Source organism: Salarias fasciatus, chromosome 17 (genome assembly GCF_902148845.1).
Source record: "Salarias fasciatus chromosome 17, fSalaFa1.1, whole genome shotgun sequence".
NCBI classification, from domain to species: domain Eukaryota; kingdom Metazoa; phylum Chordata; class Actinopteri; order Blenniiformes; family Blenniidae; genus Salarias; species Salarias fasciatus.
Window position 1 is genome coordinate 22,170,940 of NC_043761.1, and position 12,524 is coordinate 22,183,463.

At 41.2% G+C, this 12,524-nt stretch overlaps 2 protein-coding genes across 2 annotated transcripts; both read left to right on the plus strand.

Moving 5' to 3' along the window:
* Nucleotides 1-117: 117 nt before the first annotated feature.
* LOC115404728 (angiopoietin-related protein 5-like) lies at nt 118-5,395 on the plus strand. The gene is made up of 5 exons (XM_030114117.1): nt 118-256; nt 3,436-3,527; nt 4,470-4,587; nt 4,801-4,980; nt 5,103-5,395. The coding sequence occupies exons 1-5, from the start codon at nt 118-120 to the stop codon at nt 5,393-5,395; spliced, it is 822 nt and encodes a 273-aa protein (XP_029969977.1).
* A 1,078-nt stretch (nt 5,396-6,473) lies between these two features.
* Nucleotides 6,474-11,642, plus strand: LOC115404729 (angiopoietin-related protein 5-like). Its single transcript, XM_030114118.1, has 6 exons — nt 6,474-6,479; nt 6,572-6,731; nt 8,631-8,722; nt 9,661-9,778; nt 9,887-10,066; nt 11,365-11,642. Exons 1-6 carry the CDS (start codon nt 6,474-6,476, stop codon nt 11,640-11,642), a joined length of 834 nt encoding a protein of 277 aa, XP_029969978.1.
* Nucleotides 11,643-12,524: the final 882 nt, after the last annotated feature.

Consider the following 12,524-nt stretch of genomic DNA (forward strand, 5'->3'; position numbering starts at 1 on the left):
CGGGGTGAGCAGCCTCGCCGCCACACGCCCCAGAGGGGGGCGCAGGCTTCTGTCGTCGGCAGGGGGCCATAGGCACACGGTCCGGGGGCGAGCAGCTTTGGCGGCGGCCAGAGGCAGATGATCTGGGGCGGGTGGAGCACCGCCACCGAAGGGCTGGAGACTTACTGCCTGCTGGGTCCAGAGATGGTCGGCTCCTTCTGTCACGGGTGCGAGGTGGAAGGACCCAGGCGCAGGCAGCAGGCAGAGTACAAAAAGGGTCTTTGTTTCCAAAAGGAACTCAGGAGGGCAGGGAACCAGGAACTCTGGAAACTCAAAAAACACAGCAGGTGCAGGCCAGGACACGCGAACACACGGACAGACCCACAAGGAGTCGACAAGACACACCAGGACATCGGGGCTTAATCAACGGGGCAGGACAGGTGCAGCACATTAGGTAGTTAACGAGATAGAGACCAGACAGGAGAACAAGAGGAGCAGGCAGGTGACCAGGCAGGAGAACATGAGGGCAGACAAACACAGAACAGGACCCGAGCGCCCCCACGAGGTCGCAGGGGCACAGGGCGTGACACATAGTAATACATGAGTAGATGCCAATTGCTTTTACACTGCTCAGCAACTGACAAACCTCATTCAAAGTAATCATACCTGTTTTTCATATATAACCATAAAAGTACAATATAAGTGGAAAAGATGCTGGATTTTTGTTCCTGTTATGGTTGTTCTAATGAGCAGAACATACAGACCAGATCCCGTGGACTCACTGACTTGTTTGTAAAGAATAATATGAGGACAGCTGGTTTTTAAATAAACAGGACAGATTGAGTCCCTCTGCTCTGTCTACAGGTTCTGTCCATAATTTAATAGCTAACTTTACATGTTACACAGCTGCTTACTGGTGAAATAACTAACATGAGTGCTTAGCTTCATTAAATAAATTAATTGCACCAGTAAATCATTCTTCTGAGCAGGTGTAAATGCAATAACAGCAACAGTGGAGTCCAGAGTGTAACGACTCCCAGTCCGTATTCTACTGGGGCTCGGTATTTTTGAGAGTCACCCATAATGACAATCCAACGTTGCTGTGGGCTCATTCGAATGTCACTGATCTCACCGTTGTTAATGCTTATGACAAATTGTTCTCTGCTCTTATGTGGGTTGTTTTTATTAAAAGAAAAAAAAAAAAGAAAACAGCAACCACCCAACATGAAAAATTATGGCTTTAAGTATTTCTGAGCCTTCTGTGAAAATATATGTGTAAATTTTAAAGTTTTCTGAAACAAATACATGAAAACGGTGCGTTTTCACTTGAAATGTTGTCTTAAAAAGAAATTGCAAGGAGGAGTCCAGATTCGTGAAATCAAGAGCAAAAAGAGCATTTGTTTCCACATAAAGAGTGCAGGTTGGGTCCTGACTGCTGAAGATGTTTATAGAAGATGAGATGGGATTGAGAAAATGAGCTAAATGGCGCGCTGCGCCGGTCTTTCAAACATTAGGTCATTATGAAATCATGAATAACTCATTTACTTTTAGTTGTTGTGGATGTTCCCTTTGGAGCCATTCAGGGAATCAGGATGCCCTTTCAGTGTTATAACACTCCAGTGATTAAATAAACACATTATAATGTCACCAGTTTCATCTGGATGAACTGACCTACAATGAAAGGCACACTTTATCACTCGGCCCTGCTGATAACAACTCACTGCTATATTGTTTGAACACATCTATATCTGATGATTAAACGTACACAGTCTAATTTCCCACTGTGGAATGCAAAACATGCAAACACATTACACACTGAAGATACCCTGGGTTCGTGTCAGTCTGATGTTTTACTGGAATGATCCCGACACATGACGATAACTGTGTTGTCAGCTCATCTGCCTGCAGCTCTCACATTCTGTTCCAGACAACGCAGCTTGTACCAGTTGTTGGCTGCTTTAACCCCGAGCTGATCAACATGGCGGACGTGTTTCCATCATCTCATATCTGCAGTGATAACACCTGACTGGATATAAATGTGTTCTCCAGCTAGTTCTTTGGATGTGCTTGGTTCAGGTTGGTTGTATTTTCCCTTCTCTGCAGGCATAAAGACACAAGCCAGACATTTCTTCAACATCTCCTGATTCAAAGTTTGATTGTTCATCCTGGGCCTGAAAATCCGCCCAGATCTCCGACCTTCACTGCTGGGATCCTCCGAACTCAAACATCTGGATTAAATTGATCTGGTGAGATTCTAATATAATCTGGAACTGTGGGTTAATAGTAGAAGGGGAGATATGAAGAGAGAAGTGTGAAAAATCAGTGCTGCAGGTGAGCAAATGTCAGAAACTGATTTTTTTTTTTTTTTTTTTTTGCAGCGCTGCTGATTAAATCAATTAATATAAAATGGTCAAAATTTATATTTCCTGACACAAATTAAAAGTTTGTCAGCCACAATCTACAATTTATACAAACAGCAGAGGTGAGATTTCTATAAAACTGTATTACCGGTAGATGAAAGTCCATGGTTCCTGTTGGTGTGCTTTGGGAAAAGTTAAAAGTCTTCATTCTTTGTGGTCGTTTATGAACCAATATGGAAATGAAACTGGATTCTGGAATTTTAAAGAATTAAGTTGATTTTATTTCAAACACGAAGAACCAGTGACAGAAAGCTTTCCTCTGAATATTTGCTCAAACAGGCTTTTCAGGTACAGAGTCTGTCTGTGTTGATGGATCCTGAAACCAGCAGCCTGGAAATGTGTCGTTATCATGTTTTTATTAAAACACTCACATGAATGAGGAAGAGGAGTGATATGTGCAATACAACAGGTCTGTATTCTTAACAATCAACTCGCTGGGAATTTTTAATTTTACTGACTGGACTCTTTTAGTCTGCAGGAGATATTTGACCTGAACAAGATTTATGACTTTAACCTTTCATAGTTGCACTGGTCAGTCCTCTCCAGAAATCCTTTGTCAATATTGGAATGCTGTCGGTGCAGAAAGATGCAACCAGATGAGCAACATTCAGTGAATAATACAGAGGAGCATCCTGGTTCCAGCTCTGCTATATATTCTGAGGCCAAAGCAGGACGGACACACTCTTCTTGAGGGATCAGGTCATGTTTGGAAGACATCAGTGTTCAGACCAACCTGTCGCTGCTCCTCAGGTCAGAATGAAGATGCTGATTGGACTTTGTGGACTGATCTTGGTCCTTCTTTCCAGCGTCACAGCACAACCGCAGGTAAACTCTGGAAACTGCTTTCTTCTGCTGTCTTCACACACAATCAAACTTCTCTCTAAAGCTGTTTTCTTCTCTTCCTAGAAACATCCGGTTGATGTGTTTCCTCACGGTATGGCACATGTCCTGATTTCCTCTTGTAAGCTCCAAACACCAGAAATCTTTGGAATAATTGTTATGTTCTTTCTCCCTGTCTTTCAATGTGAAACATCAGGATCGGACTGCACTGAGATTAAGAGGCGCCTGCCAGAGTCACGCAGCGGAGTTTATATGATCCATCCTGCTGCAAGCAGAATCCCCTTCAAGGTATCAAACCAAGTTTCAACAAGATCAAACAGGTTTTTAGTCATTTTAACAGTTTTACTCCATTTAGCTGATTTTGCACAATTTAATCACATTTTATGTTTTCAACCTTAATCTTTAACACGTATGGGCTGTTAGCACTCTTTATCATATCTCACTATACTTCACTATATTTCACTATCTCAACCATTTTTATTCATTTTAGCAGCAATAACTTGTTGAGACTTTTTTTAATGTACATTCAGGTAAATAAATAAATAAATTCAGGTAAAGCAGTGATAATAATACACACTATTTATATACACTAATATACAATAATAATAGTGAAATTAAATGAGCAAATTTCATGAAATGATTTTGTGAGAGAAGGATATATGAGTGTGTTTGCTCTGTTTTGTGTCATGGCTAAGTCAGAGGCTCAGGAGCAGACAGCAAAGAGGAAATGGAGGTGAGATGGATGAGCAGATTTAATTCTGACCAGAAGAGAGGACAAGTGAGGAACGAGTTCCTTTAATCCTCTGAGCTTGGTTCAGGCATCAGATCTGTTTCCCCGAGGACAAGGCTGGCCATAAAACTAGGAACAGAAAATCTCAGAGTTAGCAAGTGCACAAGAACTGAGCGCAGAAGATAATCGCATCAAACTGACTGAGTAGTGAGCCACTATCCGTGAAGACAGGACGGCTCTTAAATAGTGGGCGAACGATACACAGCCGAAAGCCATCCCAGTGATGAGGCAGACCAGCACTTCTGTCAATAGCCTCCCCAGCACCGCCCATCTGTGAAGCAGAAACAGAGCATAGTAGGTTACAGCACCTCCAAGAGGACGCCGATGTGTGGGGCGGAACATTTAGGCTCCACATGTGAATATCTGTGTAATAACAGAATTAGAGGTTCAGTTCAAACAGCTAAACACTCTCGTTTTCTCTCTCTGGACCTTCTGCTCAGGTGTACTGTGAGATGCATCCAGATGGCGGCTGGACGGTGATTCAAAAACGCACCGGAGATAAAGTTTCTTTTGAACGAAACTGGGCTTCATATGACCATGGCTTTGGTCACCTGACATGTAAGTACAGGCTGAAGTAATACCTGCATGTGAGATGATGAATAAACTAACTTGCTGAAATAGTAATGAAATTATAAATGTGTAAATCCATCTATTTTCATTTCACGGTTGCCACAGCATCAGATGCACAAAAATCAAGGACAAATGATTAAAAATTAATTGAAATAAAGTATTTGTGTCGATCAACTCTTTGTGCTTTGTTGGTTAATTCAGGGGACCACTGGCTTGGTTTGAGGAAGATTTACTGGCTGACCCAGTCCAAGAGGATGACCTTGAGGGTGGACCTGTGGGAAAATCAAAGGAACACTGCTTACGCCGAGTATAAGAAGTTCAATCTGGGGAGTCCAAGTACGGCTTATAAACTCCATGTTGGCAGATACTCAGGAACTGCAGGTAATGGTCACTCTCAGACTCTAACATCAAAGCAAGTTGATCTCATTCTCAGCAATTATGAAAGCTACATTCAAGAGTTAGATCAAAACTTCCTGAAATGTTTTGTACCTTCCTGTCTGCAGGTGATGCCATCCGTGGTGCCAACTCTGACACAAGCCAGAATGGCTTTGGCTTCAGCACGGTCGACAGAGACAATGACGGCTGCGAGAGTTGCGTCAGCTACTATGGCAATATTGTAAAAAAATGCGGTGGTTTTGATGGCAATGGTGGCGGCGGCGGCTGGTGGTTCAGTGACTGTGGCTCTGCCAATCTCAATGGTTTTCACAATATTGCTGATGCTAAGAGACTGCACTGGAACACCTGGGAGGGCGTTTCCTGGATCCATGCTACCAGGATGATGATAAAATCTGAGTGAGAGCAGCCTTTTATTCCATGTGAAGAAAAAGTGTGTTTATTTCATTAAACAAAGTCAAAAATAAAGAGCAGAGTGATACTGGTTGATAATTGTTGTCTGAGCACTGAATTCTTGAATTCCCACTAAATCCCCCAAATTCCTCAAGTCAGTGTTAAGAAGATAAGCCAAGTTTTTGTTGTTGTTTTTTTTGTGTGTTTTTATCGCACCTTTGATACACAAAAAAATTCAGAGTGGGTCACAATGAGAAAGAAATAAACAAAATGATCATAAATCCATTTAAACAAATCACGGCCAACCCAAAACTGTTCTCAATGAGCGATTTTCAAAACAAGTAAAGTCTTGTTTGCTGAAAAGCTTCTGCAAGTGAAAAATGTTTCAAGTCCTGATTTCAAAGAAGAGTGTGTCAGCAGTCCTCAGGTGTTCAGGAAGTTTGCTCCACAGTTGAGGATTTTTGGAGCTAAAAGCTGCTTCACCTTGTTTCTTCTGACTCTCAGAACACTTAGTTAACCTGTTCCTGAGGTCCTCAGGGGTCTGGATGGTTCATATTCTGAGACTCTGGATGAACTGTGCCTGCTTGACACATTTTATGCTGAAATCTTTAAACACACTGTCACAGTCAGCCTGTTCGCTGTTGTCCTTGATGCCTGTCGTCATGTTCCTGTTTGAGTACTGGGTCAAAAGCACAGTTCAACCTGCTAGTTGCAGTGGGAAAAGGGTATAAGTCACATTTTTTTGTCCCTTTTGGACAGTCACAATTACAGGAAGACATGATATGCCTGTAGCAAACTATAAAACATTCAAAGCATTTTGCATTGGCAATGTGAAGAAAAAAACAAGGAATTCCCTTTTCTTTAGGAACAGGTATGCACCTAAGTATGAAAGGGAATTTAACAATTGCAAGAGCCACAAGAACACCTTGCAGATCACACAATGCACATCATCATCAATTAGAACTTTTAATGATTGCCTCAGTCTGAAGAATCTGTCGCATATGAATCTGTCAGTGGCCACGTTTACATGAGTCAAACAGTCCTCCCTAACAGTTGGATTGTGACATGAAACAGATAAATATGGTAAAATGGGGGTAAGGGTCCAAGGGAACCAAGGCAAACTGTGGGTCGGTTCCTCTGAAGCGACCCCAATTTTGCGCACCACCCGTGTGTGGAAAACCACCAGGTGGAGGATTCTGGTGTGAGAGGAAGTCCGCCAGCGAGTTCAGGCCGCTGCCGATACAAGACCCGCAGGCTGGCCAGAAAGGTCACACCCCGCCTGAGACGCCACTGGAAGGCCTGCAACAACCAGACGGACCTGTCCTCCCACGGGCCAGGGCCACGAGGTGCTGCTGGTGCACCCTGGGCTTCCGGCGACAGTGCCATCTAATCGCAGCTGGCCAGGGGAAGGTAAATTCATGGAGTTGCTGTCATGTCCTTGGTGGGTTTCTCAGCATCAAATGAATTCCGATGCAGTCCAAGCTGTGTGTGGTCATTCACATTGCCTCCATGTACACTGGCGACTATAGACTCAATGATCATAACTTTCACACATTTCAGACAGTAAGTCAGTCTTCTGTTAAAGCTGTTTTATCGAATCAGCCATTTTCTCTCAGTTCTTCCAGCTGGATGACATTCTTTCACTGGTCAGTTTGTTGCACTCTTCAGGCAGCTGGTTGAGAAAGTCCCATCTCCCAAAGTGAAGTTTTGTTCCTCTTATCAGTTTCATGAGGAATTTTTCTCTCAATGCGAGTATACTTTGAAAAGCTCTCTTAAGAAGGAAAAACAAAAAAACAGTGTTAAAAAAAAGCAAAAGCCAAGTAGGGAGCAAAGGGAACACATCTCTATAATAGCTAAGCTGGAAATTCATCTTCTGATTGTACCTGATTATGATTGTTACTCCTACATGGCAGTTTTGTTGTTAACTCTGTACTTGTACATGTGCAAGAATCGTAATCCTAAAATCAAAAAGATATTGTTCTGTTTTCAATGTTCACTATTAAGTTTAGCTTTGACTGTTCACTGAACTTTGGAAAATACATTTTTATTGATAAATGTGATGGAAAACAGAGAGAGAGAGGGATAGCGGGAGAAAAACAATTGAATGCAATGAAAAGGTTTGGGTGAAGAACAACAACCTTTGTAAAACGCTCACCTCTTAATCGACCACATCATGACGTGCAGACCTTTTTTCCAAGTTAAACCTTGCCCTCAAGTGAGAAACAAGATGATCACGCTGGACGAGGAGCATTTTTCCCCTTTCCTCACTTCAGGGTAAATGTTGCAACCTTTTGTCCCTTTATGTGCAGGTGGACATTCAGTCCAGCCTTTGGTAATGAGTAGCAGACATGTTGTTGTTCTGCTACTTCAGAAATATTCAACATACTTTCTCTTTCCTTCATCTTGCATTTTCCCCTTCCAGTGACCGCTGCTTTTCTTTCTAAGCGATGCAGAAAATTGCCTCCTGAAAATGAAAATTAATCCAACCTGAATCTAATGAGAAAATTAAGTTTAGGAACAGACCTTAAATCCTTCTGTGTTGTTGTCAGATTCCCACTGACATGTTGATTAAAATACTCGGACATTAACGAGGAAGAGGAGTGATATGTGCAGTTCAACAGGTCTGTATTCTTAATAATCAACTCGTTGGGAGTTCTTAATTTTACTGACTGGACTCTTTTAGTCTGCAGGAGATATTTGACCTGAACAAGATTTATGACTTTCACCTTTCATAGTTGCACTGGTCAGTCCTCTCCAGAAATCCTTTGTCCATATTGGAATGCTGTCGGTGCAGAAAGACGCAACCAGATGAGCAACATTCAGTGAATAATACAGAGGAGCATCCTGGTTCCAGCTCTGCTATATATTCTGAGGCAACAGCAGGACGGACACACTCTTCCTGAGGGATCAGGTCAGGAAGACATCAGACTATTCAGACCAACCGGTCGCTGCTCCTCAGGTCAGAATGAAGATGCTGATTGGACTTTGTGGACTGATCTTGGTCCTTCTTTCCAGCGTCACAGCACAACCGCAGGTAAACTCTGGAAACTGCTTTCTTCTGCTGTCTTCACACACAATCAAACTTCTCTCTAAAGCTGTTTTCTTCTCTTCCTAGAAACATCCGGTTGATGTGTTTCCTCACGGTATGGCACATGTCCTGATTTCCTCTTGTAAGCTCCAAACACCAGAAATCTTTGGAATAATTGTTATTTTCTTTCTCCCTGTCTTTCATTGTGAAACATCAGGATCGGACTGCACTGAGATTAAGAGGCTCCTGCCAGAGTCACGCAGCGGAGTTTATATGATCCATCCTGCTGCAAGCAGAATCCCCTTCAAGGTATCAAACCACATTTCAGCAAGATCAAACAGGTTTTTAGTTACTTCGGCAGTTTTACTTCATTTAGCTGATTTTGCACAATTTAATCACATTTTATGTTTTCAACCTTAATCTTTAACACGTATGGGCTGTTAGCACTCTTTATCATATTTCACTATACTTCACTATATTTCACTATCTCAACCATTTTCATTCATTTTAGCAGCAATAACTTGTTGAGACTTTTTTAATGTACATTCAGGTAAATAAATAAATTCAGGTAAAGCAGTGATAATAATACACACTATTTATATACACTAATATACAATAATAATAGTGAAATTAAATGAGCAAATTTCATGAAATGATTTTGTGAGAGAAGGATATATGAGTGTGTTTGCTCTGTTTTGTGTCATGGCTAAGTCAGAGGCTCAGGAGCAGACAGCAAAGAGGAAATGGAGGTGAGATGGATGAGCAGATTTAATTCTCTCCAGAAGAGAGGACAAGTGAGGAACGAGTTCCTTTAATGCTCGGAGCTTGGTTCAGGCATCTGATCTGTTTCCCCCGAGGACAAGGCTGGCCATAAAACTAGGAACAGAGAATCTCAGAGTTAGCAAGTGCACAAGAACTGAGCGCAGAAGATAATCGCATCAAACTGACTGAGTAGTGAGCCACTATCCGTGAAGACAGGACGGCTCTTAAATAGTGGGCGAACGATACACAGCCGAAAGCCATCCCAGTGATGAGGCAGACCAGCACTTCTGTCAATAGCCTCCCCAGCACCGCCCATCTGTGAAGCAGAAACAGAGCATAGTAGGTTACAGCACCTCCAAGAGGACGCCGATGTATGGGGCGGAACATTTAAGCTCCACATGTGAGTATTTGTGTAATAACAGAATTAGAGGTTCAGTTCAAACAGCTAAACACTCTTGGTTTCTCTCTCTGGACCTTCTGCTCAGGTGTACTGTGAGATGCGTCCAGATGGCGGCTGGACGGTGATTCAAAAACGCACCGGACCTGCAGTTTCTTTTGATCAAAACTGGGCTTCATATGACCATGGTTTTGGTCACCTGACGTGTAAGTTAAGGATGCACAAAAATTGAGGACAAACAATTGAAGATGATTTCAAACGCAGCGAGTGAGAGAAAGGCGCCGTCAACTCTTTGTGCTTTCTGGTGAATTCAGGGGACCACTGGCTTGGTTTGAGGAAAATTTATTGGCTGACCCAGTCCAAGAGGATGAGCTTGAGGGTGGACCTGTGGGACTATGGAAGGGAAACTGCTTATGCCGAGTATGAGGACTTCAGTCTGGGGAGTCCAAGTACAGCTTATAAACTCAACATCGGGAGATACTCAGGAACTGCAGGTAATGGCTGAACTTTAAAATCAAAACAAGTTTAGAAGCTTTACTTTGAATTTGGAATCAAAAAATACATTTGATCAGTTAATGAAAATATGAAAGACCAGATCATTGATTATATAAATAACATAAAAATGTCACCGCCATATGTTCCTGTCTTTCACATGTCCAAAAAGGAGTAAGAAGTACTTTTTTAATAATACCCCTTCACATCATTGTTGTTATCTTAATTTACCAAACGATATACTTTTATAATTATCATCCATTTTAATATATATAATCCTACAAATATACTATAATGTGAACAGTTAAAACAAACCCATCACTCAAACAGCACCATAAATAAACAAACCTCCTGTCCACCAAGCTGTGTGCCTCCCCACAATGATGGGCTCTTTTTGAATTTAAGCACATTTGGTAAGCATCTCGTCTCCACATATAATTTATTCAACAAATTTATACCACAATATGTGACACTAAAAGTTTTTAGAGCTTTTTATGAATAACCATTTTGTCTGTTACAGAACAATCTTTGAATATTAGATAATTGATATTATCTTTCCTTTATTAATTATTTTAATTTTTTAAACTAAACAAGATCCATGAATGTTTAAGTTTTTCATTGCAAGAGTATTGGAATGGTGTGTTCTCGAAACCTTTTGTACAATTTTTTTGCTCTGTTTTGCAATAGTATAATAAGTCTTTTCAAGGAACCTGAATAAATATTTCCCCAATCTTCCACACTTTAAGTTAGATAGGGTCGTATCAGTGACTTTTACAGAATATAGAGAGATTTTTGTTCTATGAACTACTTGGCTTTGGCCAGGACCAACATGTTTCTGGATATTTAGTTTTTAACTTGTTTTATGTGATGTTTGTAGCTATTTTTTCCCATTAATCAATACTCCTAAAATAGTGTTAGGTTTAGGATTAAAAGATTTGATGGTAAGTTATTTCTATCAAACCATTTTTTTCCCCAAAAAGTTGCTCTAAATTCCCACCAGTTCCTAAAACACTTGTATCATCAGCAAATAATATAAATGTCCTTGATGTACAATGCAAACAGTTTAGGTCCCAACAGTGAGCCCTGGGGGAATCCACACACTATATGCAGATGTTCAGAGAGACAGTCTCCCATCTTAACAAATGGTTTCCTATCCTCCTAAGGCTAAGAAATGGAGAGTGTATTTATACCTGTCATGATATTAACATATACAGTTAATCTCATTTCCTAATCAAGAAAGCTATAATCAAGACTTAAATCTAAACTTATTAAAAAAAAATTTTTACCTTCCTGTCTACAGGTGATGCCATCCATGGTGCCAAATCTGAAAAATCCCAGAATGGCTTTGGCTTCAGTACGTCCGACAGAGACAATGACGGCTGCGACAATTGCAACCCCTTCGGCCACATTCCTTTTGACATATGTACACAATTCTTTGGCGGCGGCTGGTGGTTGAGCGACTGTGGCTCCGCGAATCTGAATGGTTTTTACCATCCTATCTTCGGTGGAACAAGACTCCAGTGGAGGACATGGATTCCACCGATCGCGGCCACCAGAATGATGATAAAATCTGAGTGAGAGGAGCCTTGTATTTCATCTGATTTTTTTTTCCTAATTAAACAAAGTCAAAAATCAAGAAGAGCAGAGTGACATTAATCGATAACTGATAACTCATAATCTGTGCATTGAATAAAAAGATTTTTTTGTTCACCCTACATTCATGTTAATATTTTGTGAGGAGGCAAGTTGAGGTGTGCAGCAAGCAATTCAAAGTGTGTCACAAACAGAGAGAAGCAAAAAAGCAATTACGTTGAAATGATCAACAGATAAGGGCAACAAAAGAGGCAATAAAAGACAATAAAAACCAGAAAATACATAGTTAATACATTTCAAGTGAAGATAATAAATATGTATTTGGAATATAGTGCTTTACTTGTTTTACATTTTGGAATTAGACAAAAAAACATGCATGTCAGGTTAATTGGTGACCTTAAATTGCCCCGAGGGGTGAGTGGTTGTCTTTATGTGCTGGCCCTGCCAGCAGTATCCTGGTGGTGAGAAAATGAATGAATGGTTGGTGTCAGACGTTCCAAATCAGCCAGAAATAGGATGTCCTTTCAGCAGAGAACCCAAGAACTATTCTTCCTGGAGTCGATGCTCAGTCAAAATTGAACTCAGTCACGTCACAACTAACATTCTGTAAGAGCCTGGAATTATTTTGATAATATGAGCAGCGCTAGGTCTACCGTGCTCTTGCAGTGGGGACAGGGAACATAGTTTCTTTCCACTTTTTAGAGGGATGGTGTCTGCAGCCAGTTGAGTGACACCTGGACAGTCAGCACCTTCATTCCCATCAGTTGAGAATGCCTCAAAGTCAGGTTCCTCCTCATCACAATCCTCTGTCAAAGAGCTGTTTCAAAACATTTTAGACAGTTCCTACATCTGTACCAGACAGGTTTT

Excerpts from the sequence above, each read along its gene's own strand:
- LOC115404728 (XM_030114117.1), top strand. The coding sequence starts at position 118 with ATGATCTGGGGCGGGTGGAGCACCGCCACCGAAGGGCTGGAGACTTAC. Across the intron at positions 257-3,435 it reads GCAGGCAGAGTACAAAAAGG|GATCGGACTGCACTGAGATT; the intron begins GTCTTTGTTTCC and ends GTGAAACATCAG. Across the intron at positions 4,981-5,102 it reads CAGATACTCAGGAACTGCAG|GTGATGCCATCCGTGGTGCC; the intron begins GTAATGGTCACT and ends TCCTGTCTGCAG.
- LOC115404729 (XM_030114118.1), top strand. Across the intron at positions 8,723-9,660 it reads CAAGCAGAATCCCCTTCAAG|GTGTACTGTGAGATGCGTCC; the intron begins GTATCAAACCAC and ends CCTTCTGCTCAG. Across the intron at positions 10,067-11,364 it reads GAGATACTCAGGAACTGCAG|GTGATGCCATCCATGGTGCC; the intron begins GTAATGGCTGAA and ends TCCTGTCTACAG.